The 27279-nt window shown below is 41.2% G+C and overlaps 1 protein-coding gene across 1 annotated transcript; it reads right to left on the reverse strand.

Moving 5' to 3' along the window:
• Nucleotides 1–418: 418 nt before the first annotated feature.
• Nucleotides 419–27279, reverse strand: cct2 (chaperonin containing TCP1, subunit 2 (beta)). Its single transcript, XM_084330308.1, has 16 exons — nt 27214–27279; nt 24927–25001; nt 20390–20455; nt 20093–20204; nt 18867–18943; nt 18473–18585; nt 16460–16662; nt 13627–13727; nt 11242–11369; nt 10944–11047; nt 10660–10779; nt 5287–5415; nt 3041–3144; nt 2772–2871; nt 1810–1951; nt 419–1056 (listed from the first exon to the last, which is right to left on the reverse strand). The coding sequence occupies exons 1-16, from the start codon at nt 27214–27216 to the stop codon at nt 1026–1028; spliced, it is 1608 nt and encodes a 535-aa protein (XP_084186434.1). The 5' UTR covers nt 27217–27279; the 3' UTR covers nt 419–1025.

The following is a 27279-nucleotide window of genomic DNA, read 5'->3' on the forward strand; positions in this document are numbered from 1 at the left end:
TATATATACACATCTACAACTGTTGGAAATATCTGCATATACCCATTATATATCACATATCTACTCTTAATAGTTATACCACTGGCCGGCATGGCTTACTACCATAGTATATTTATACCCGTTTCACCTTTCATAGCCATTTATACCTGTATAGCATAATTATACTGTACATAGATCAGTTTAGCATATATTACCGGCAGTAGCTTGCTATATGTATCACATTTAATCACCTGTACATTATACATTGTTAATGCACTTTACTGTTATTATGGTATAAGTTAAACCATGATACTGATGGAATTATCATGGTATTTTCATAAAGGTTTTCACAAAATGGTGGAAATACCATGATGTTCTTTAAGGGATGTTAACTTTCATAACCACATCAGTCAAACAGGAAAAAAAAACTGTAAATAAGTCATGGTTGTTTTCTTGTTTTATTTCAGTAAACAAACAACGTCCAAACTGCCATTCAATAAGGTGAAGGCTACAGCTAACGTTAGCATAACCAGCCACTAGCAAGTGCTGTAAGGTTAGCTGGCATTTACATACCTAGCCAAGAAATTACTGTATGACTTTGTCATGAACATACATTGGTATTAACTATATACTTAGCTCGCATTAGCATAACTAGCCTTAAGATATAGATGTTAAAATGGCCAATGATAACCAAACATCATTGTAGATATCAGCTATATGGCTAGCTGTTTACTACCCATTAATTTATGGCTTGGGTTAGCTATGGTTGGTATAAGCAATTGACATTTGCTCATGGTTAGGTGGCTTTGCCATAGCCACCCGTTCATTTATGACTAGCTCGCTCAAGCATAACACAATATAAAAAGATATTACATAATGTGGCTGGCTAGCTAGTGTTAGCCTGGCTAGCCTGTTCAGTGCGTCACAGTGACCTAAACATGGAAAACCAAAACGGAGCGTTTTTATTATTTTAAACTAGACTGGACCAACGTTTAACATGCTATAAATAGACACATGTTCTATCACCCAGGAGCCCTCTCACTCTCTTAGCAGGGGTGGTGGTCTGGAACCCTCTTCCTACAGGGGGAGGGGGGGGGGGGGGGAGAGAGGCAGTTAGTAAACTGAATGTCCAAGTAACTTAAAAATAAAATGTATACTTCAGTCAACAAGAGGAACGAGGAAGAGAAAGAAACTAAAAACATGTACAAAAAATATATATATATATATATATATATATATATATAAAATAAAATAAAAACATACAACAGACAGATAGACAGACAGAGAGGTAGGTACAGACCTGGGAGCAGCCAGACAGACGGACAGAGAGGTAGGTACAGACCTGGGAGCAGCCTTGATGATATAGACAGACAGAGACAGAGAGGTAGGTACAGACCTGGGAGCAGCCCGACAGACAGAGACAGAGAGGTAGGTACAGACCTGGGAGCAGCCAGACAGACCGACAGAGAGGTAGGTACAGACCTGGGAGCAGCCAGACAGACCGACAGAGACAGAGAGGTAGGTACAGACCTGGGAGCAGCCCGACAGACAGAGACAGAGAGGTAGGTACAGACCTGGGAGCAGCCAGACAGACAGAGACAGAGACGTAGGTACAGACCTGGGAGCAGCCAGACAGACAGACAGAGACAGAGAGGTAGGTACAGACCTGGGAGCAGCCAGACAGACAGGTAGGTACAGACCTGGGAGCAGCCAGACAGACAGACAGAGACAGAGAGGTAGGTACAGACCTGGGAGCAGCCAGACAGACAGAGAGGTAGGTACAGACCTGGGAGCAGCCAGACAGACAGAGACAGAGAGGTAGGTACAGACCTGGGAGCAGCCTTGATGATATTATCCACTCTGATGATCATCTCAGCAGCTTCTGAAGCGCTCAGGAGAACCTGTCTCTTCACCTGGAAGGACTCCGTGATGCCCAGCTCCGTCATGTCCCCGATGGTCCCGTTAATCATGTCTACAGTAATAACACAGACGTTAGTTTACACATATCTACAATAATAATACAGATGATAGTTTAGACATGTCTAAAGTAATGATACAGATGTTAGTTTACACATGTCTACAATAATAATAACCCAGATTATAGTTTAGACATGACTACAATAATAACCCAGATGTTAGTTTAGACATGTCTACAATAATAATAATCCAGATGTTAGTTTAGACATGTCTACAATAATAATCCAGATGTTAGTTTAGACATGTCTACAATAATAATAATCCAGATGTTAGTTTAGACATGTCTATAATAATAATCCAGATGTTAGTTTAGACATGTCTACAATTATAATAATACAGATGTTAGTTTACACATGTCTACAATACTAATACAGATGATAGTTTAGACATGTCTAAAGTAATAATACAGATGTTAGTTTACACATGTCTACAATAATAATAACCCAGATGATAGTTTAGACATCTCTACAATAATAATAACCCAGATACCGGTAGTTTAGACATGTCTACAATAATAATAATCCAGATGTTAGTTTAGACATGTCTACAATAATAATCCAGATGTTAGTTTAGACATGTCTACAATAATAATAATCCAGATGTTAGTTTAGACATGTCTACAATAATAATAATCCAGATGTTAGTTTAGACATGTCTACAATAATAATCCAGATGTTAGTTTAGACATGTCTACAATAATAATAATACAGATTATGTACATCATTCTTAGGTACATTTGTCAGCTCTAATGTGAGCTCTGAACACTAGGTACAGCGATAATGTGAGCTCTGAACACCTAGTGTGCATCAACTCACCGAGTCCGAAGGTGGTTTTGTTGTCTTGGTGAGCAGCTCTGAGTTGAGACACCAGGTCGGCGCTGTCGTAGCCGGCATTGTCTGCTATGATGGTGGGCAGCTGGAGACACAACACAGACATTTTAATACCACCATTTCACTTAATTTCATTTTAAAGGGTTAAATACATTTGACACTGGAGACTTCACAACAGTCCACATCCATCAACAATGTAGTTTGTTCAGATGCATCTTGGGAAGGACCAAACCAGAAGATTAAAACAACTGTACCATTCTGAGAGCCTTCGCGAAGGACTCCATGGCAACCGCCTCCTTTCCTGGTGTCCGATTGGCTAGATCTGACACCACCTTGGCCATCAGCATCTCAGAGCAGCCTGGGGTGGGACAAATACAGGTTAGGAAGTGGTTGTCCCTCCCTACTTCCATTTCCCCACGTGGAATGAATCCGATTAGATAAACATGCTGCTGGTTGAGAGGTCCCCGTTTCTCTGCTCAGTTTTCCAAAATAAAATGGCGGTTTGCTCGCCAACTTTCTCTTTTTCAACCTAAAGTTGAAGCAAAAATATGTTTGACAAACTAGTAAAAACGGGGGCGGCTGGGTGGCGCAGCGGACATTGCGCTCGTCACCAACGCAAGAGACACCGGTCTCGAATCCGGCTGTCAGTAGGGATGTCCCGATCACGTTTTCTTTGCTCCCGATCCGATCCCGATCATGTGATTTTGAGTATCTACCGATACCGATATTTCCCGATCCGATCAAAAAGAAATTATTAAAATATATATATATATTTTTTTATTCAACAAACATGACCATGTTCACGTCTTAAACTCATACTGAGGCCTTAGTTTTGGTTTTAAATTGCATATCATCATTCATTTATTTATTGTCACACAGAGCAGAAGAATTTTGCCGAAACAAACCAATAGTATCCAGCTGCAGAACGGCAGACCAGCCACACTCTCAAACCCAAACGCATTTCCTTTGATTTAATTATACATCAAATTATTTATGAAGTTAACTTTTCACCTGGATAACGTCAACATTCAGGGTGAATGTAATGTGAGAAATTGGGATTAAAAAATAAAATGAAAAATAGTCTTTTTTAATTTGGGTCTGAAAGTGTGGCTGGTCTGCCGTTCTACAGCTGGATACTATTGGTTTGTTTTGGCTAAATTCTTCTGCTCTGTGTGACAATAAATAAATGAATGATGATATGCAATTTAAAACCAAAACTAAGGCCTCAGTATGAGTTTAAGACGTGAACATGGTCATGTTTGTTAAAAAAAAAAAAAAAAAAAAAAAAGGTAAAGAAAAAAATTGTTGATCCAGATCTTCGGAAAACCACGTGATCGGCCCCGATCCCGATTACGGGATCGGATCGGGACATCCCTAGCTGTCAGCGTTGCCTCCGGCTTGGGCCGGCCGTCATACTGGCTCAATTGGCAGAGTCAGCGGGAGGGAAGTCGATGGGTGGTAACTCCTACAGGTCGGTCAGGGCGCCTGCACAGCAGAGACCGGAGATGGCGGGGGCAGTGTGAGCCTCCCACACGTTACACCTCGCCAATGAGAGTCCACGCTGGCAGGTGAAAAAGAAGTGGCTGGCTGCTTCCACATGTATCGGAGGGGACATGTGATGGGCTTCTACCCTCCCTACGACCGGCCAGTGGGGAGCACATGCAAGCAACAATCAGGACAGGGGAGGGAGAATTGGCACGAGAGGAAATTGGGTTGGGAGAAAAATCACAGAAAGAGAAAAAGTAGGTAAAAAAGACAACTAGTAAAACGGGTTAGATAAAATAGTTTGACAGTTTTATCTGAACTTAGTTAACTTAATTACAATAATCATCATACCCCATGTAATCTTATGCAAGTACACCATTGTTTCCGCCTGACATGCTGGTGCTCTAGTGCGACATCTAGATTCAAGATTGCTTATTGTCATGTGCACAGTTAAACAGACCGTTTGCCGTACAATACAAATCTTACTTTGCTAGTCCGCCCTTCACACAAAAGCACACAATACTTAACTAAAATAAATGTACAATTTAAATACAGAGAGTGCTAAAAAATATATATATATATATTATTTTTTATAAAGGTATGAGATATATACAAGGCAGTGAGTTATTGCACGTTCCGATTCACAGTGTTTACAATATAAATATGGAGGAGACAATGGGTCACAGCAGCAGTTAAAAGTGTCTATCTAGTGGCTGAATGTTATCTATAGCACCTTTAAGAGTTTCTTTATGAACATGAGCTTCACTTGTGTTTTCTCTTCATATAACAGGTGTGATTGCATAAAAGCCTTGTGACGTAATGCAGTCGTAGGTGTATGTATATACACTGGAGTGTCTAAAGTATGCAATAGGGGTGTGCAGAGACGTCACTATCTGTATAAATTATCTGTATTTGGATACAAGACCGGAAGTTGAACCCCCCCCCCCCTTAAACTGGGGGACATTGAACTATCAGAAACTGAGTGCATGTATGCGTGTCAGTCTGTGTGGGTTACCTCCTCCAAAGACGGTGCGTGTCTCTTTAACGGTCTGAGCCAACACGCACAGGGCATCATGCAGAGAGCGCTCCGCCTCGTCCAGGATCTGCTGAGTGGCCCCGCGCAGGACGATGGTGCACGCCTCTCCTAGAAACACAACAAAACATTACAGCCTCTCCTAGAAACACAACAAAACATTACAGCCTCTCCTAGAAACACAACAAAACATTACAGCCTCTCTTAGAAACATAAAACATTACAGCCCCTCCTAGAAACACAACAAAACATTACAGCCTCTCCTAGAAACATAACAAAACATTACAGCCTCTCTTAGAAACATAACAAAACATTACAGCCTCTCTTAGAAACATAACAAAACATTACAGCCTCTCCTAGAAACACAACAAAACATTACAGCCTCTCCTAGAAACATAAAACATTACAGCCTCTCCTAGAAACACAACAAAACATTACAGCCTCTCCTAGAAACATAAAACATTACAGCCTCTCTTAGAAACATAACAAAACATAACAGTCTCTCCTAGAAACATAACACATTACAGCCTCTCCTAGAAACATAACAGTCTCTCCTAGAAACATAAAACATTACAGTCTCTCCTAGAAACATAAAACATTACAGCCTCTCCTAGAAACATAACAAAACATAACAGTCTCTCCTAGAAACATAACAAAACATTACAGCCTCTCCTAGAAACATAACAAAACATTACAGCCTCTCCTAGAAACACAACAAAACATTACAGCCCCTCCTAGAAACATAAAACATTACAGCCTCTCCTAGAAACATAACAAAACATTACAGCCCCTCCTAGAAACATAAAACATTACAGCCTCTCCTAGAAACATAAAACATTACAGCCTCTCCTAGAAACATAAAACATTACAGCCTCTCCTAGAAACATAACAAAACATTACAGCCTCTCCTAGAAACATAACAAAACATTACAGCCTCTCCTAGAAACATAACAGTCTCTCCTAGAGATGAGCGATACAACATTACAGCCTCTCCTAGAGATGAGCGATACAACATTACAGCCTCTCCTAGAGATGAGCGATACAACATTACAGCCTCTCCTAGAGATGAGCGATAACATTACAGCCTCTCCTAGAAACATAACACATTACAGTCTCTCTTAGAAACATAACAAAACATTACAGCCTCTCCTAGAAACATTACAAAACATTACAGCCTCTCCTAGAAACATAACAAAACATTACAGCCTCTCCTAGAAACATAAAACATTACAGCCTCTCCTAGAAACATAAAACATTACAGCCTCTCCTAGAAACATAACAAAACATTAGAGCCTCTCCTAGAAACATAACAAAACATTACAGCCTCTCCTAGAGATGAGCGATACAACATTACAGCCTCTCCTAGAGATGAGCGATACAACATTACAGCCTCTCCTAGAGATGAGCGATTAGAGCTGCCGCGGTTATCGCATTACCTCGGTATCGCTGTTACGTCACGCCCACCGCAGCGTTTAACTGAATACCGCATCAATGCTGTTTTTTTATAATAATACTCTCAACCAAAGCAACGGAACAATTTTGATTGACAGTCGATTCTGCCAATTACGTCACACCGCTTGCACCCGCCTCTGCCGTTACCACCAATCGGCAAGCGCGTATTCGTTTTTTACTTTCTCAATGTCAGCCATTGATCAGAGCTCACAACACGGCTAATAACGTTAGCTCCCCGCCGGAGTTGATTACCATCGCGCTCCTCAGGAGTACTAAACGAGGCATAATGATTTTACTGCAACGAATGTTATAATAAAAGCCCTTTGTTCTATACACTTGTCTGATTGAAAACTTTATTAACAGACCGCAGAATGGGCACAACTCAGCACGCTCTGAGCAAAGAAAGGAACTGAGATATGAATTGAGTAATGCTTGCCTTGCTATGGTCCGGTAAATACGCTGATGTTATTGAACGTGTAACTATATAACATTAATGCCACAAAACAAATGCCTGTTAATCATGAGTAGTAACTTTATAATAATAATAATAATAAGAAGGAAGGGTCAGGGTCGGGGGGGTAACCGCCGGGCGCTACCACCCCTGCCCGCGACACCGAGTGAACGGCGCACAACCAGAGGGGAGACTTCGAATCAGTGTTTCACTTTCAATAACGAATGCGTGCTTGCCGAATCCCAAACAATATTCATGCTGCAAAGTCATCCTCTAAAGATAGACATTTAGACTAGAGGCAGGCTATATGCTATAAAGAGTAGACTACTAAAAAAAATTGCATTAAAAATTTTTTTTGTGCGATAACTGCGGCGGTAGGAAATATTTAGCAAATTTGTGCGGTAAGGAAAACATCAATATCGCGGCAGCTCTATGAGCGATACAACATTACAGTATCTCCTAGAGATGAGCGATACAACATTACAACATTACAGTATCTCATAGAGATGAGCGATACATTACAGAGAGATGAGCGATACAACATTACAGTATCTCATAGATACATGTTAAAACATTCAAGTATATCCTAGAGATGAGATATACATGTTAAAACATTAGTCTCTCCTAGAGATGACATGTTAGAACATTACAGGCTCACCTGGATATGGAGATGAAACATGAAACTCTGAAGACCATGTAATTTCCCCAGCACCTAAATAACCTTTGAGACTGACAAATCCATACAAAGACTAAGATGAGGCAAAAGCCATTTTCCATAATATGTCCCCTTGACATACTGACTTACTATGATATTAATGCTCGTGTATATGAGGGTATTCATACATATTAACTACTAGCAGTGTTTCCCCTATATGCATTCAGCAACGGCGCTGCACCGCTGCTGAATTAGGACCGCCGCTGCTATGAAGTAGACTATTAAAAAAAAAAGCATATATATATATTTATTTTTTTATCATTTCATTTGGGCTGTGGGGGTGCTTAATGTAAAAGACTGACATGAGGAAAAGGCTGCAGGGAGAAAGCACTGCAGTCTAGTCGATTGTGTTTTGAGCACAAAGTTCATCATAGATCTAGCCTCTTTATTTTGCTCTCAAAGTGCACCAGATTGATGCATTTAACCCATCTTTCGCCAATGACTGATTCAGACGTCATTCCTCGCCATGCTTAATCTGCCAATGACGGATTACGACGTCATCGAGATCAATATTTCAAAAATCTGTCATGGGATTCATATTTCACAGACGGATCATTGACGGGTGCCGGGGATCTCCACTCAACTCTCCAACGGTTCAATATCACCACCTGGTGGCCGATCGCCAAACCGGAAGTGGGCCGGAAGTGCTTGGTGTCACCCATATTCCGTCCGGCGATCGCTCGCGGGACTCCATCTTGACACACTGGATAATCGATCGGTTGCCATAACTCAATAAACAACGTTATTTGGACGTATATTATTATACAACGCGGAAATGGTTCATCTAGATCAACATCCCATAACTTTTTGCTCCAGTATCACCCCCCATCGCTACGAGGAAGCTGCGGTGAGTTTCAGCGTGTTTGATTATTATTATCCATACAAACCGCTATGATCAATATATCACCCATTCTACATGATTCATTTAACGTCGGTCATTGCATTATAAATGACCCCCCCCCCCCCCTCCGGTCACCAGCAGATGATGAGTCATGACGTTTAGGACCTTGTACAATTGAATTTTTTTATCTGACGTCAATCGCTAGCAAACTGCATTTGATGATGTAATATACCGTAATTCCTCTTAATAGTAACCGGTATTCAATTAAAAACCGGGTCTCTATTAATGACCGGGTGCGCTGTTGAGCTAAGCAATTATAAGCCGGCCTCCTAATACAAGCCGGGTTTCATGTATATTAGAGGAATTACGGTATTTCCCTCAACGGATTTACCATAGGCAATATATTTAGTTATTGTTGTTATTTGCTGGCCTGGCTGTGCAGTAAATACCATATAATGGTATGGTGTTAATGTTTACCAAGAGAGTAAGCCTACCTCAGAATTGTATAAAACGAAGTTATTATTATTATACCAGTATTGTGATTGCACTATTTTACTTTATTTAACTTTTTTTGACCACCTGTAATTGCACTGTTTACTACCGTATTTCATACAGTATTTGGTTTCAATAAATGAACCCAGTACATTTTATTGGGTTCAAACTGACACAAAACGTTGATTTATTCATTATGATCCGTTTGAAAATTTGAAATATAGGCCTCTCTCTTATACATGCCTCCTCCTAATACAAGCCTGGTATCCGCTACAGTTGAAACAAATACAAGCCGGGGTTACTATTAGAGGAATTACGGTAGGTATGCATAAATGGCTATATCTCAACGTTCTAGGAATTACTGCAGAAAACGATAACATATTTATACTCCCAGTATTTTTATATGAATGTGTGAATGAAAAAGTAAAACGTTCCTACACCCTGAACAATAGCTAATCGATGTTGAATGGGCCATAGTAATGTCAATTTAGCAATACAATTAAAGAAATTATAGCCCTGCAAAGTAGGTGAACATCTCCATAGACAAATAGAGCTGGCAGGGAATGGATTAGGATGAATCAAAGTGGTGGCGGAGAATGGGTTAACTTTAAAATGTAAAAAAAAATGCGTGTGTATATGAGGGTATTATTACTTGTGTGTATATGAGGGTATTACTACTCTTGTGTATGAGGGTATTATTACTTGTGTGTATATGAGGGTATTATTACTTGTGTGTGTATATGAGGGTATTACACACATGTTGATTTTTATCCTTAAGTCATTGCTAGGTAAGCTGCCCTTATATATCTCCAGACTTCTGTCCTTTTATACTTGCTTTTTCAATACTAGACGAGCAGGAAATGGGATGCTTTTAAATGTTCCTTTGATGCAGTCAGAGCTTGGTAAAGCTGCATTCTCCCACTATGCTCCCTTTTTATGGAATACACTGAAAGTAAAACTTTGTCTAGACTGAGGCACTTCCTACTGTGAATGCTTTTAAAGATATGCTACGATTAGCCCTTCACAAAACATGTAACTGTTTTACCTGATGCTATTGTTGATGTGATTATGCTCCTTGCCACTGCACAAATTACCTTCTGTATTTATATTTGAATTATACGTTTTTTGTTTAATGCCCCGTTTTATGTTGAAACTTGTTGTGTGCCGTGTTGGTCAGGACTCCCTGGAAGAAGATATCTTGTATCTCAATGAGACATTCCTGGATAAATAGATTAAAAAAAAATAAAAAATACTCGTGTATATGATGGATGGAGAAAAGTCGTAGATGGCCTATGCTCCATTGGGAGCGATGGGCCTAAGTAAGAGTATATGAGGGTATCATTACTCTTGTGTATATGAGGGTATTAATGCTCTTGTGTATATGAGGGTGTGTTCAAAATGTACCCATTGCGACGCCAGAGAAGTGGATGAGAGTATCTTCTCCGATCATCACTTCTTCTATCAGCTTACAGTGACCCAACTTCACCAGCTCTGGATGGTCAAACGTAGAGGCGATCTCTCCACCTGGACACACAGGAAGTAGAGGTTACAGTTAGCCCGTTAGCTTTTCTAAGGCCACAGGATCATTAAAATGAACACAGAGTCAACATACCGAGTCAACACACAGAGTCTGACGTGGACGAGAAACCAATCCATAATACTGGGGTCCTGATGTATGCAGTACCTACCGGTGACCAGCGCGAGACGCTCCACTCCAGAAAAGTCGGCGTGTTCTATAGCCATGACTCCTGCCTGGGCAAACAACTGTTCTGGGTAGTTATAGATCAACTGTCTGGAGAGGGAGAGAGAGAGAGAGAGAGAGACAAGAGGCAGAGTAGTTATAGATCAATTATCTGGAGGGAGGGAGAGAAGAGTAGTTATATATCAACTGTCTAGAGAGAGCGACATAGAGGTGACAGGAGTTAAATATCAACTGTCTGGAGAGAAAGAGACGGAGAGAGAAAGAGAGCGAGAGAGTGTGTGTACCTGTTAATAAAACAGTTGATTCCATGCTTCAGGATGCGCTCCACTTTTTCCTTCATCTTCTCCTTCTCTGCCATTTCAATCTCTGCCACCTTCGCTGTAGAGTCCACACGCACCCTGGAGCCAAAGATCTGACACACAAACAGACGTATATAGACAGAGACACAGAAAGACGGATACACACAGATATAGTTAATAAAGTATGCATGTGTAGGGCTGGACGGTATGGTCTAAAATGTATATCACGGTATAATATGAAGCATAGACGGTAATGGTATATATCACTGTATATTAACTTATCTTTAAATGTCTATATAAATGCTTCTGAAGGGGTAAAACACTGGTATGGCAGCTATTACTGTACTCTTGTATTACTAGGACATATTTCACATAGTACAGAGGTATTTTAAGAATATTTATTGTGCAAAACTGCAATAGAAAAATACAAAACCTTTTCTCAAGTGTCTACGGGCAGGTAACGCGTATCATGGATTCAGTGCTTTGACCATGTCTTTAAAGCCCTTTCGGTCGACAATTTGAAAAGGAACCATGTCCTTACACAAGTAAACAGTGTTTACAGTGTTACTGTAATGCTTTCATGGTTGCTTGGATTTTGGGCAGATGAAAACATACAGCAAGAACGGACAATAACCACAAAAACGATATTTATGGACAATTTGGCGAGTTCAGACCTCAACCAAACAAGCATGTTGAGCCTCACGGCTCAGTGGATGATGAAAACTTCCAGATGAAGCCTCGTTACAAGCCCCTGGCTCGCATTAGGCCTGGCAATTTTTTTGCCATTGCTATATACATTGGTTTCTTGTTCGAATGAATTTATTTCTATAGACTGATGTATTTTTCTGCCACGAAAAATAGAGCCTCTAATAATTGCCCAAAAACGTAAGCTGTAAAAAGATACGGTACAAAGCCACTTATTCGGAGATGATAATTCATGTATCTGGATAACCAATGCACGGATTTTGTAGAGGCCGGTAGCGTTATTTCGGGGGAAATTGATATCTATAGTCTGGTGTAGTTTTCATCCACGAAAAATGGAGGCTGTAATAATTATTATTGCTCGAGAGTATGAATAATAATCATTTTCGTGGATTAAAACTACACCAGACTATAGATACCAATTTCCCCGAAATAACGCTACCGGCCTCGATAAAATCCGTTCATTGGTTATCCAGATACAGATGAATTAGCATATTAGAATAACAAATAACGCATAAAAGACACACGCAACATCCAATTTGTTTTTTCTCCAGCGCGACCATCACGTCTTTCGTTATTGGCATGTCTAATAATGCAGTTATTAGAAAATGTGCGTGCACGGGTACAACAGATCAGTCAACAATGTCGAGCTAAAATGTGAAGAAGATGAGGCTTCAATATCTTTTCCGTGGTTTGATGCAGTCAGTGGACAGACGGCATAATGGGCCAAAACCAACCAGTGATCCCTCCGTTGTCCACAGTAATGTGGCCGGTCAGCCCGTCCAGAGCGCCCGACGTTGTGACTAGTTGTGTTCAGCGGGACTATAGCGATCAAGTATACATGCATATTATCTTTTACGCTGTTCCTTATATATCATATGTTTTGTCTAGAGCTAGAGTGGAGCTAACGTTAACTTGCTGAGGCTACATCAACATTTAACATTACATAAGGTTTTAGCACGACGTGGAGGATGCAAAGCATGTTAGACGATTGGACCTGTAAAATAGTGAAAATAGTTGCACCGTCGAGCCCTGGCTGTGGTTTACGTGACGTCATTGCTATTTTAGAGCTGCTCTACCGGTCACAAGGTATAGTCAAAATCCATACCGTGGCGCAAATTCATACCGTTTATACCGACCACCCCCATGCATGTGTACCTTATGTTTTAAATATCTGTGTGTATACCTTAATCTTGTCAGTGTGTGAGTATACCTTAATCTTGTCAGTATCCATGTGTGTGAGTATACCTTAATCTCATCAGTATCCATGTGTGTGAGTATACCTTAATCTTGTCAGTATCCATGTGTGCGAGTATACCTTAATCTTGTCAGTATCCATGTGTGCGAGTATACCTTAATCTCGTCAGTATCCATGTGTGCGAGTATACCTTAATCTCGTCAGTATCCATGTGTGTGAGTATACCTTAATCTTGTCAGTATCCATGTGTGTGAGTATACCTTAATCTCTTCAGTATCCATGTGTGCGAGTATACCTTAATCTCTTCAGTATCCATGTGTGTGAGTATACCTTAATCTTGTCAGTATCCATGTGTGCGAGTATACCTTAATCTCGTCAGTATCCATGTGTGTGAGTATACCTTAATCTCTTCAGTATCCATGTGTGTGAGTATACCTTAATCTTGTCAGTATCCATGTGTGTGAGTATACCTTAATCTTGTCAGTATCCATGCCAGTGTTGGCAATGAGGATGTGGACGTCCTCCAGTCTCTTAGGTTGGTTCACGCCAATCTTCTTATCCAATAGAAACCCTGCAGACCAACTCTACATTAATACAGCTGCCATCATCCATCAGTCCAAATCTACATTAATACAGCCGATATCATCCATCAGACCAAATGTATATTAATACAGACGGTATTAGTGCCCTTTAAGCAGAAGTGCCCATTTCAAATCTCTCTCCATCCATCCATCTTATTTCTAAAGTTATTCATAGTATTGAAACGTTTGTCTGCTGGTATTTACACTTCTGCACATTGCTATCATCCCTCCATCTTACTGTACCAGTGACCTACCTTCATCCCTCCATTTTACTGTACCAGTGACCTACCTTCATCCCTCCATCTTACTGTACCAGTGACCTACCTTCATCCCTCCATCTTACTGTACCAGTGATCTACCTTCATCTTACTGTATCACTGACCTACCTTCATCTTACTGTATCAGTGACCTACCTTCATCTTACTGTATCTGTATCAGTGACCTACCTTCATCTTACTGTATCAGTGACCTACCTTCATCTTACTGTATCTGTATCAGTGACCTACCTTCATCTTACTGCATCAGTGACCTACCTTCATCTTACTGTATCAGTGACCTACCTTCATCTTACTGTATCAGTGACCTACCTTCATCTTACTCCATCAGTGACCTACCTTCATCTTACTGTATCTGTATCAGTGACCTACCTTCATCTTACTGTATCAGTGACCTACCTTCATCTTACTGCATCAGTGACCTACCTTCATCTTACTGTATCTGTATCAGTGACCTACCTTCATCTTACTGTATCTGTATCAGTGACCTACCTTCATCTTACTGTATCTGTGTCAGTTCACATACCTTCATCTTACTGTATCTGTATCAGTGACCTACCTTCATCTTACTGTATCCGTGACCTACCTTCATCTTACTGTATCTGTGTCAGTTCACATACCTTCATCTTACTGTATCTGTGTCAGTTCACATACCTTCATCTTACTGTATCTGTGTCAGTTCACATACCTTCATCTTACTGTATCTGTGTCAGTTCACATACCGTCATCTTACTGTATCCGTGACCTACCTTCATCTTACTGTATCTGTGTCAGTTCACATAGCTTCATCTTACTGTATCTGTGTCAGTTCACATACCTTCATCTTACTGTATCTGTGTCAGTTCACATAGCTTCATCTTACTGTATCTGTGTCAGTTCACATACCTTCATCTTACTGTATCTGTGTCAGTTCACATACCTTCATCTTACTGTATCTGTGTCAGTTCACATACCTTCATCTTACTGTATTTGTGTCAGTTCACATACCTTCATCTTAGGGCTGGGCGATATGGCCTAAATATGATATCACGATATTTTCTGACCTTTCGGCGATACACGATACGCATCACGATGTTTTTCTTTTTTTCCCCAAACAATTCATTATGAGGCTTACCAAGACAGTATTTGAGTTTGCAAGCTAACATTAAAGACAAAATAAAATACCCATGCATTTAGCATTTTTATATTATATATTAGATTTAGATTATTGGATTATTAGATTATATATTGCATATATTTAGCAATGAGATATTATATAATTTAGATATGAAATATGATGAATCGAAAATGGGGGACCCTGATGTAAACAAGACGAAAGTCTTTCGCTGGTCTGCATCCCCTTAACAATTGTATGTATTGAGCTGTACTGTACCCATTCTGCAATATGTTAATAAAGTTTTAAATCAATCAATCAATCAATCAATAGGATTTTAGCATTTTTATGAAACTACTGTATATTTGTATGTCTCTAAATGTTTTGATGAATTGAAAATGGAGGACCCTTATGTAAAAAATCCGAAAGTCTTTTTCTGGTCTTCATCCTCCAGTCATTCCACTGTTGTTGTATTGAGCTGTACTGTATTGTACCCATTCTGCAATCGTTAATAACGTTCAATCATTCAGCCGGCAACAGAATAATTTTGATTGACAGTCGAGTCTGCCAATTACGTCACACCGCTTGTACCCGCCCTGCTGTTCTTAGCACCAATCGGCAAGCAGCGCTATTCTTTTTTTACTTCCTGAATGCCCTCCTTGATTTTAACGAGAGCTCAGCTCAACGACAACAGCTCACCGCAGCCGACGAGTGATTACTAGCGCACCGCAGTATGACAACGAGGCATAATGATTTTACTGCAACAAATGTTATAATAAAAGCCTTTCCATACATCTGTCTGATTGAAAACTTTATTAACAGACCGCAGAATGGGCACGCACAACTCGGCACGGACTGAGATATGAACAGTAACGCTTGCTATCTATGTCGTCATTGGACGTTGCTATGTTTGGGTAAATACGCTGATGTGTAACTATATAACGTGTAACTATATAATGTTGATGCCACAAAACGAATGCCTTTGTTAATCATACGTACTAACTTTGATGCAGTAGTGTGTGTGTGGGAGCGGCGTTGTTCAAAAGTTTGAACGGGGTGGACCAGATTGACGCGACACAATCCTCTTGGGCAAAACATCACGATATCCACGATACGTTAAAAAAGTGTATCGTTAATGAACTGTACCCGATATTTATATAATATCGTCATATCGCCCAGCCCTACTTCATCTTACTGTATCTGTGTCAGTTCACATACCTTCATCTTACTGTATCTGTGTCAGTTCACATACCTTCATCTTACTGTATCTGTGTCAGTTCACATACCTTCATCTTACTGTATCTGTGTCAGTTCACATACCTTCATCTTACTGTATCTGTGTCAGTTCACATACCTTCATCCAGGTAGGAGTCTGTCAGGCTTCCTCCCAGCTTCTTGATGACATGGATGGCCTCCAAGTTGCCAGAGCCCTTCAGGCGCAGGACGGCCTCCACGGCCAGCTTGGAGAAGTGGTCTTTGTGGTGAGTCAGCAGCTTGGAGGAGAGGGTGGTCCTGGCGATGTTCAGGAGGTCCCGTTGGAACTGGACTGGGTTGTCGCTGAGAGGAGAGACAGTTGGACAAACAGTGACCCGTTATGGAGAGTACTCTTAACACTTTGAGTGCCAACAATGAGAAATCTCGTTGTTCGCCGCCATGCGTTAAGTGCCAACGACGAAATATCTCGTTATATGTGTATTGCAAGGTCTGACATTGACCAAACTTGATATGCATGACCTTGGTGGGCTCTAGGTCAACTCCTGAAAAGGGGGTCAATGTCAGACTTTGCAATCAAAAGTTAGGGGGCTAATAACCGTTGCCATAATTTCAGTGCGCCCCCTAACTTTTGATTGCAAGGTCTGACATTGACCCCCTTTTCAGGAGTTGACCTAGAGCCCACCAAGGTCATGCATATCAAATTTGGTCAATGTCAGACCTTGCAATACACTGTAAGGCTCCGGATCTCCCCCACTTCCAGTGATGAAGCTAAGCTATGCTAACGGAGCGTCTATTCCCAAAGCTAAAATGCATGCACAGAGACAAAAAATGTATGTATCTTCTTGTCTAACTCCAGGGAAGATGTTAAATAAGCTAATTTCCCAAAATGTTGGAGTTCCCCTTTAAAGAAAGGAAAGTCTAGTGCTGGCTGAGCATATTGTTTGTTTGCACTAAGTTAATACTTTGACAAATGTAGCTTACATTTTTCAGTCAGTTCGGTCTTTGTGTGCCAAACATTATTTAAGGCTGTAAACACTGTAACCCTTTTTTTAATAAATGAGAAGCATGTTTAGATTTTTGAGTGTTACATTTTTTTTTTAAATAAAAATTAACGTATATCGAACCGAACCGAAAACAGTGACCCCAAAACCGTGATACGAACGAACAGTCCATTTTGTGAACCGTCCCACCCCTAGCGTCTAGCGAGGGGCTCACTCTGCGATTGCAGCTGGAGGCTACTCGATCTTTCACATGACCCACCAGGATGTTCCACTGGTGTCCCTTTGGGACTTCATGAGGTAAAATCAAGGATAAAGCTTTATATGGACATTTCCAGAACATGTAAAGTACATGTGACACCTGTGTCACCGTGGGTCCTTATGGGTTAAAAATGAGCACGGTACAGCCTCCGACAGCTGTGTCAGCAAATTAGACAGACGGCAAAGAATAGACGCCCAGATACGAGTGGATGAGATCACAGTACCACAGTCTATATAAGCTAGTAGAGGAGTCTGCATAGTCTGGATCAGAAATTAAAACAAAATTAATCATTGTGAATCAATGAGGGTGTTTCATCATATCCAGACAGTAAAGAATTGTCCTCCCAACGTGATTCACAAGTAATGGAACATAGATTTGACAGCCAATGTGGGCGGGTTCATTTTTATTTATTTTTTAATACTTGAGCCCTTTGTTTCAGTCCTGTTCTCAACAGGCTGTTTCTGTGCAGAGTACAATTATTATTGTACATTTAGCAGTAGTGCGCACGCCTTTACCGTCGAACAAAATTTAGATCCAACTTTCAGACTAGACGTTGCAGATGAAAGATGATTTCATCAATTACTTGTAGGTGAAAGCTAGCTTGTTAGCTAAATCAGGTAGGTGTGTAAGCTAGCTTGTTAGCTAGATCAGGTAGGTGTGTAAGCTAGCTTGTTAGCTAGATCAGGTAGGTGTAATCTAGCTCTTTAGCTAGATCAGGTAGGTGTACACTAGCTTGTTAGCTAGATCAGGTAGGTGTACGCTAGCTTGTTAGCTAGATCAGGTAGGTGTACACTAGCTTGTTAGCTAGATCAGGTAGGTGTACGCTAGCTTGTTAGCTAAATCAGGTAGGGGGTAAGATATCTTATTAGCTAGTTCAGGTAGGTGTACGTACCCATTGTCGACAGCAGCCTCTCTCAGAGCGTCCCTGGCAACCTGGGTGGCCTTCCTCCAGCCTGCCACAATGGTCTGAGGGTGGATCTTCTTCGCTATCAACAACTCTGCCTCCTGAGAACACAGTAAATATAAAGTTTGAGACAAATGGTTGAAGGATGGTCTTGGCTCATCACCAGTTAATCCTCTTTAGAAAACCACATATATCAAATATACAAACAACAGCTTGTACTTTCATTCCAACTCATTAAAAGAGCAACTAAACACCACATGGTCAGCTGCCCCCTAGTGGATGATATTTAAAAAAATGATAATGACCATGCGTTTAATTCTTTTAAACATACATAATACTCTGCATGCACTAGCATGAAACGCATGCAGACACACATTCTCACCCTGAGCAGTTCAGCAGCCAGCACTGTGACTGAGGTCGTCCCATCTCCAACCTCATCGTCCTGCACCTTGGACATGTCTGATAAAACAAGACATTCAACACTTTAACCTGCACCTTTAAAACTTTAACCTGCACATGTCTGATAAAACAAGACATTTAACACTTTAACCTGCACCCTGGACATGTCTGATAAAACAAGACATTCAACACTTTAACCTGCACCCTGGGCAGTGATGTACCTGAACGCGTTCAATGAACAATCGTTCATGAACGTGTTCGTATTTTGGGCGAACGTGAACTGAACGTACTGTATTTCCGCTAGATGAACGTAATTGAGAACGCGTTCATTCTCAGCGCTGTATAACGGCGTTAAAAAGTGCGTTCATTCTCAGCACTGTATTATAACTGCGTTCAAAAGTGTGCCAGATTTCATGTGCCTTTTCAGCCGAAAACCCAGTTAAAACGCACCGTAAACAGGCTTCAAAATAATGCGGAAAACCACCCAATCTGGCAACCGCAAGCTGCCTGTGACGCGTACGCTGCCCGTCACCCCTGGCTGTCGCACAAAAATAAACATCATCAGACTCCTGACAAGAACAATGTGGAACCGCGGAGTATAGCAGCAGCACTCACTCAGAGTCAGACTCTACAGCGTCGGCGTATGAGCATTTAAAAGAGTTTTAGTTAAAGTCAGTAAATGTTTTGCACTTTGAATATTGAACTTTGAGGTACAACCTTAGTTTCATACCTCAGCCTGGTTCCTACCTCGTGTGGTGTAAGTACAGAGTTATGTCGGCACATGTTTATATGTTATATGTTTGCACAATGACTACTTTCGCTTTTGTAACTTTAAGTATATTTAGATTTTATACTTAGTAAAGACCATTCAAGCAGCCGGTTTTTCCTCATGTTTTTGAAAATATACTGTAGAGATGAAAGCTGCAACTGCTACTAGTGTGGACTGAATAAGCGGCAGCAAAGCGTTATGGAAATGCCAGTATTCTGATTGCTGTGTCTGTGGTTCTGATGCAAACCAAATGTTCTAGCTCATATTTGACTGGCACACAGTCTTCTATTGTTGGCCACTGGACCAGTTGGGAGTGAAGTTGCTTGCTCAAGAACACATCAACAGTAATTGTCAAGTGAGGAGTCTTACTGCTTCACTTCTCTCACAGTCAGTCTAGGGTTTCAAACAGTCAACCTTATTAAAAAACACATACTACTTACCAACCAAAACCTTGGCGGCAGGGTTGTCCACTCCAATGGCCTTCAGGATGGTGGCGCCATCATTAGTCACAGTCACTGTCGCGTCCCTACCTCCTCCTAACAAGATCTTATCCTGGGAGAGGAGAAGAAAGAGGTAAGGAGAGGAGGGGGAAGAGGAGAGGAGACGCGAGAGGAAATGAGGAGAAAGAGGAGCAATGGATAAGGAGAAGTGAGGACAGGAGATATGTCACATTGTCAAAGTAACCCTTTAATTCAAGCCTGTGGTTTAAAGTGAATGTGTTGAGGCTGGGTACATACCATTCCTTTAGGTCCCAGGGTGCTTTTCACCAGATCACCGATGGCTATCGCACCAATGAAGGATGACTGGGTGACACACACACACAGCATTATTCAGCTTCCATTAAGTACAGAAAAATAAGCACTTTTCAACACCGTTTTTGAAATATATAAAAAGTAGGGGCTTTCAAAATGTCTGTTCAAGTCAGAAGGAATATCCATGGCTTCAGAGAACGACACATAATTTAAACATAAGTGTTTCTACAATAATATTAATAAATTGTAGGGGTGGGACAACACATAGATCCAGATCGATACATCAATCTAATTATCAATGATCCAATAGGATCGATGCAACGTAAAAAAATCGCGCAAGTTCATCACACGAGATGTGAAAACCAGCGTTTCCGTTAGCCGGTAATTACCGGTATTTGACCGGCAAAATCTGTTGAAGTCCGACATATTTGATCTCTCCGGTCATAATGTCCGGTGAAAATAATTCCCTCCAAGCACAATTTGATTATTTGAATTGTATTAAAATAGGCTAAAATTAAATAGCCTATGCGATGAATGAAACAATCATTACATTAGTTTCATCGTTGCTTCACTAAGCAGCCGGTCTAATAAGGACAACGCTGTGTCAGCGAGAGCTTGCTGCTAGATTTGCAAAAAGCATGCAGCTGCAGACCCACAGAACCCGCCAGCTTTGCCGGCACAGTGCAGTACTCCAATTCAGCCATTGGCAATTCAGCTGTTGGGTGGGGGGCGCTGCTGAGCGGTCCCCAGACCGGACCTGAAAACACCGCTGCTCTGCGGGTCTGCAGCTGGATGCTTCTCGCAAATCTAGCAGCAGCAAGCTCACACTGACAACAGCGTTCATTATTAGACCGGCTGCTTGGTGAAGCAACGATGAAACAAATGTAATGATTGTTTCGTTCATCGCATAGGCTATTTAATTTTAGCCTATTTTAATACAATTCAAATAATCAAATTGTGCTTAGAGGGAATTATTTTCACCGGGCATTATGACCAGCACCAAGTCGTTGGGAGGTGGAGATATACATCACGCAAACCCACGATAATGTTGCCGTCTCTCTCTGCCAAATTTCTCAGTTCTTCGCTTGATATAATTAATACAAATGTCCAATATAACGGAATTCTTTCGCTCATAAAAATGTGATTATAACAGACTGCTGTTTATTAATGTCGGGCAGACTGCCCACCGACACCTCAAGTCGGCAGCAGCACAAAGTCTCGAGGGACTTATTTTATTTGGAATATATTAATGACTGTATATACGCAAAAGTAGCCTAGTTTTAAGTTAAAATATTATAAATGCCTTGAGGATGTCATTCTTTATATTAGGCATACCAATTGTTTTTAAGCTCAATAAACTCTGACCGGAATTTATCCCATTTGTCGGGTAGATTGAAATCTACCGGACACTCAGACCTGCAAAAAAGAATTCTAACGGAAACCCTGGTGAAAACAAACCATCTGTTAGAGTCAAGTTAGCGGCATGACTACTAGGCTATAGATGCTTTGCATCCTCACCATTCCTTTATGCCCACGATGCGTTAAAAACCTAAACTAACACTAGCTGCTTACGCTAACTAAGCTAACCCTGACAGAGGCATGGAGAAAAGTTCCACTAGTGAGGAATGTGGGGGGGGGGGGGGCTGAGTCCATCTCTCTCTCATGATTTTAAGTAGCAAAACGTTATCATTAAGTCTAAATGTTACTAAATCTAAATGTTACCGATTGTATTATATGGGCATATGATATAGTCTCATAGCGATCGCAGAATCGTATCGTGGCAGACTGTGATATCGGCAAATATCGTATTGTTGTCCAAAGAATCGATATTGTATCGTGATGAAACTTGTGATTCCCACCCCTAATAAATTGTACAACTAATAAAATGTCTCAAACATAGTGTACATTAGGGCTGCACGATTTTGGGAAATAATCTAATTGCGATTTTTCGGACAGATATTGCGATTAAATTTGCGATTATAATAAAAAAATATTTAAGCAGACCCACAGAGGTTTATTGTAAAATGTGGCTTGCATCTGTCCTACGCGGTGAGTCTTTTTGGGACACCAAGCCTGAACATTTTTCTTTTTACCTGGGAATCGATACCGGTACCTTTTTTTCTGTACTTTACTCTCCCTCTCTGAAGTCTAAACTTCACAACACAATCTAAAACCCCTTACCTCCCTCTCCCAAACCGATCTTAATGAGACTTCCTGGTTAAATACATTTTTAAAGAAAGTTAAAGAAAAATGCTTTTTTTCAATTTGATAATTGCATCATTCCAAATCGCGATTTCGATTTAAAATCGATGAATCGTGCAGCCCTAGTGTACATACCAATCCTGTTGTCCATTTTTAAATCCATTTACCGTACTTTTCGGACTATAAGCCGCGGCTTTCACCCCCATTTTTCGACCATGCAGCTTATACAACGGTGCGGCTAATCTATGGATTTTTACAGCTAACTGGGCGCACTCCCTCAGCTCTGTGACAGTCAGATCAGACTCCTAAATCTGCTGCAGCAGTGCACAACGTCAACCACGTCAACAAACGATTACGGCAAGAGTCTAGTGTATGAGCAGCTCAGAGCTCCTCTTTCAACATGCTGCCTACCTACTGTACCCGGCGCTGCTAACTGGCTAACGTTATGAGAGCTAACGTTGCTACCTACTGTACCCGGCGCTGCTAACTGGCTAACGTTATGAGAGCTAACGTTGCTACCTACTTTACCCGGCGCTGCTAACTGGCTAACGTTATGAGAGCTAACGTTGCTACCTACTGTACCCGGCGCTGCTAACTGGCTAACGTTATGAGAGCTAACGTTGCTACCTACTGTAACCGGAGCTGCAAACTGGGAGCTGCTAACTGGCTAACGTTATGAGAGCTAACGTTGCTACCTACTGTACCCGGAGCTGCAAACTGGGAGCTGCTAACTGGCTAACATTATAATAATAATACATCTATTTTATATAGCGCTTTTCCAGGTGCTCAAAGACGCTTCACATGGGCAGGAGAGACAAACTATGGCAAAACAAAAAAAACAGAACAAAACAGAACAAAAATAATACACGACAAAATAAAATAAAACCGACAGAATTAGAGGTCAAAAGCAAGATTGAAAAGGTGAGTTTTGAGGGCTGATTTAAAAGATGTCAGGGTGTTTGCATCACGGATATGGCTGGGGAGGGCATTCCAGAGGGAGGGGGCAGCAGCAGCAAAGGCCCTGTCACCCCAGGTCCGGAGCTTGGTCGTGGGAGGTGTTAGGAGGTTGGCATCTGCAGACCTAAGGCGACGGGTGGGCGTGTGACGGTGGAGGAGGTCGGACAGGTAGGGAGGGGCAAGGTTGTTGAGGGCTTTAAATGTGATGAGTAGTATTTTAAAATGTATCCTGTGTTTGATTGGAAGCCAGTGGAGGTCGTGGAGGACAGGGGTGATGTGATCAGAGCGACGGGTGGAGGTGAGCATGCGGGCAGCAGAGTTTTGGACATATTGGAGTTTATTGAGAATAGTGTTTGGTGAGCCGTAGAGGATGCTGTTGCAGTAATCTAGTCTTGATGATATGAATGCATGAACCAGTGTTTCAGCAGCGGAGAGTGATAGGGAGGGGCGAAGACGAGCAATGTTCCGGAGGTGATAGAAGGCAGCTTATGAGAGCTAACGTTGCTACCTACTGTACCTGGCGCTGCTAACTGGCTAACGTTGCTACCTACTGTACCCGGCGCTGCTAACTGGCTAACGTTATGAGAGCTAACGTTGCTACCTACTGTACCCGGCGCTGCTAACTGGCTAACATTATGAGAGCTAACATTGCTACCTACTGTACCCGGAGCTGCTAACTGGCTAACATTATGAGAGCTAACGTTGCTACTAGGGATGTCCGATATTATCTGCCAATATCGGCATTCAAATGTGATATCGGAAAATATCGGTTTTAAAAAAAAGAATTTTAATTTTTTTTTTTTTACATTTCTATAACCTTTATTTACCCAGGCAAGCAAGTAAGAACAAATTCTGATTTTATTTATTGTCAAAAGTAACCCTGCATATATCGGTATCGGAAATTAAGAGTTGGACAATATCGGTATATCGGTAAAAAAGCCAATATCGAGCATCCCTAGTTGCTACCTACTGTACCCAGCGCTGCTAACTGGCTATCGTTCCTGTTTAAACAAATGTTAATAAATGGGAGCTTCTTCAAACAGCCATCTCTTTCCCAACAATCCCCTCTGTGCACGAACCCTTACATATGGTAATTAAACATTAAAACACCTGCGGCTTATAGTCCAGTGCGGCTTATATATGTACACATCATTCAATTTAGCTGCTGCGGCTTATAGTGCGAAAAGTACGGTATTTCCATCATGCCAGGACTGTCATCATCCAATTTATTATTCCATTACTTTTCCTGATGCTTTATGTTTTTGCTGTGGTATCGTTTGAGTATCGGTATTGAGATATTTTAGGCAGGTATCGTAGTCATAATTGTGGTATCGTAACGATACTACAACACAAACAGACTCACCATACGAGCGGTCTCAGCTTTCTCCTCATCGGCTCCATGCTTGAAGATGTTGATGGGGGCCATCGATAGGGACGCCTACAGAATGGACAAATATAATAAGCAATCAATTAATAAACGTATGGACACAATGTTCTTCATGGGCGACAGTGAGGAGGTAGAGCAGTCGCCTGGCAATCCGGAGGTTCCTGGTTCAATTCCCGCTCCTCCCGGGCAGCTTGTCGATGCGTCCTTGAGCAAGACACCTAACTGCTCCTGATGAGCAGGTTGGCACCTTGCATGGTTGCCTCCGCCGTCGGTGTGTGAATGTGTGAGTGAATGGGTAAAATGTGAGGAACAAATTGTAAAGCGCTTTGGATAAAAGCACTATATAAAAAAGCAGCCATTACCATTCATGTTCGTGTGTATACAGGACTGTCAAGACACAATGTTCTTCAGGTTTATGCATGTAATATATTAGGACTATCGGACACAAAGTTCATGTTTATGTGTGTATACAGGACTATCGGACACTATGTTCGTCATGTTTATGTGTGTAGGACTATCGGACACAAAGTTCTTATGTTTATGCGTGTATACAGGACTATCGGACGGACACTATGTTCTTCATGTTTATGTGTGTATACAGGACTATCGGACACTATGTTCTTCATGTTTTATGGCTTTATATTATTCTACCATTATCCTGCTCATACTTGTACCTCCCCTCACCCATGCTGCCATGAGCCTGAATTTCCCCAAGGGAACCAATAAAAGGAGTATCTTATGTTAATTACAGCTCCATCTAATTGTGTAGATGAAAAAATTGCAATACCTGGAGCTGTAATTAACATATTTGGCAGGGACATTTTTTTTTGTGCAGTGAAGGCATGGGGCCAGCTTAGAAACAGAAGCATCATTGTCTAATTATGCAATTTGCATGCGTGTGTTTTTCCGTGTTCAAAACTATTGTACAATCGTATACACTGTGCTTAAATAAATACAATTATTGAAATTGTGTTTTTAAAGTTGCAGGAAATTACAGCAAATGTCTCTTTCTTTCTTTGCCTCCCGGGCAGGTTGCGACTCAGCACCATATTGTTTGAAAATCACTGGGAAAGTCCTGATATGACACAAATAAATGGCCATAAGAAATTGTTATTCGTCATGCAGACTACACCACATCTACATGGACATACATAAATAATAACACCTACTTGGACATAACATATACATAATATAACATCGACATGGTCAACATAACATATATATGGACAACAAGACATCTACATAATAACATACTCTACTTGGACATAGTCATAATAACATCTCCCCTGAGAGAGGCGTCTCCCCACCCACCCCCTACCCAACCTCCTCCAATGTACAGTTTCTACGTCAAATGTATATACTCTCTTTTCTGGACTCTTTTTGTATCACAAACAGTACTGTATTTGTAAATCTGGTATGTCATAAATGTAGCAGTACTGTCTATCTGTATGTCATGTATGTTATGATGAATTGAAAATGGGGGACCCTGATGTAAACAAGACGAAAGTCTTTCTCTGGTCTGCATCCCCTTAACAAGTGTGTATTGAGCTGTACTGTACCCATTCTGCAATCTGTTAATAAAGTTTATCAATCCACCCCTCCCTCACTAGAAGCCACTAGAAGCTTCCACCCAGGGGCCGCCAGTAACGTTGCAGGCGGCATCTTAAAGCCTGGTGGTCCTTCTTCACAGATTTAACTAAATGAGCGTATAGCTTCTCGTACATCTCGTCTCAAACACAACATGACATGTAATAAACCAGACAGTGTTTAAATAGGGACTCATCATCATGTCACATTCTTATTTAGTAGTTTTCTTACAAGCAGAACAAAAGATCCGCCCCATCATCACCACCATCACAGCGGCCAATGAAGCTAGCGCTAGCATTTCACGCTACCCCGTAAAACTGTTAGTTTGAGATCATATAAAGAATGTATTTTAATCGACGTTAAGTGATTCGTCAATAACATAAATGGTATATGACATATTGAGAGGCAGTGACGGGTAGCTTAGCCTCAGTCATAGCTGTTAGCTTAGCTCCTAGCTGTCTGGGCCCATGTGCTTCCTCTCTCCGTCAACCGGTTAGCATCGGTGGCTAACGGGAGGCTAAATAAACGGAACACTCTAAAACATAAAATCATGCAAAAATACATTTTAGGAACGCGGGGGCTGTTCTTCTGGCATTACTTCCATACAATAAGACGCGGTCGTTGTGTCTATAATAACAGTTTGACAAGAAGGGAATTTAATAATAAACGGTCTCACCATGGTGTCTGTGGGTTTAGGGCTGAAGCCGTGCTGCACGTACTACTGAGAAGAAGGACTCGCTGC

Source organism: Notolepis coatsorum (genome assembly GCF_963971535.1).
Source record: "Notolepis coatsorum genome assembly, chromosome: 15".
NCBI classification, from domain to species: Eukaryota; Metazoa; Chordata; class Actinopteri; order Aulopiformes; family Paralepididae; genus Notolepis; species Notolepis coatsorum.

Bases quoted from the DNA above. Each gene is read 5' to 3' on its own strand.
- cct2 (XM_084330308.1), bottom strand. The intron at 18,944-20,092 runs GTAAGTAGTATG...TTGTTTTATCAG, and splicing joins TGCCGCCAAGGTTTTGGTTG to ACATGTCCAAGGTGCAGGAC. The intron at 10,780-10,943 runs GTAGGTACTGCA...CTGTGTGTCCAG, and splicing joins GCGTCTCGCGCTGGTCACCG to GTGGAGAGATCGCCTCTACG.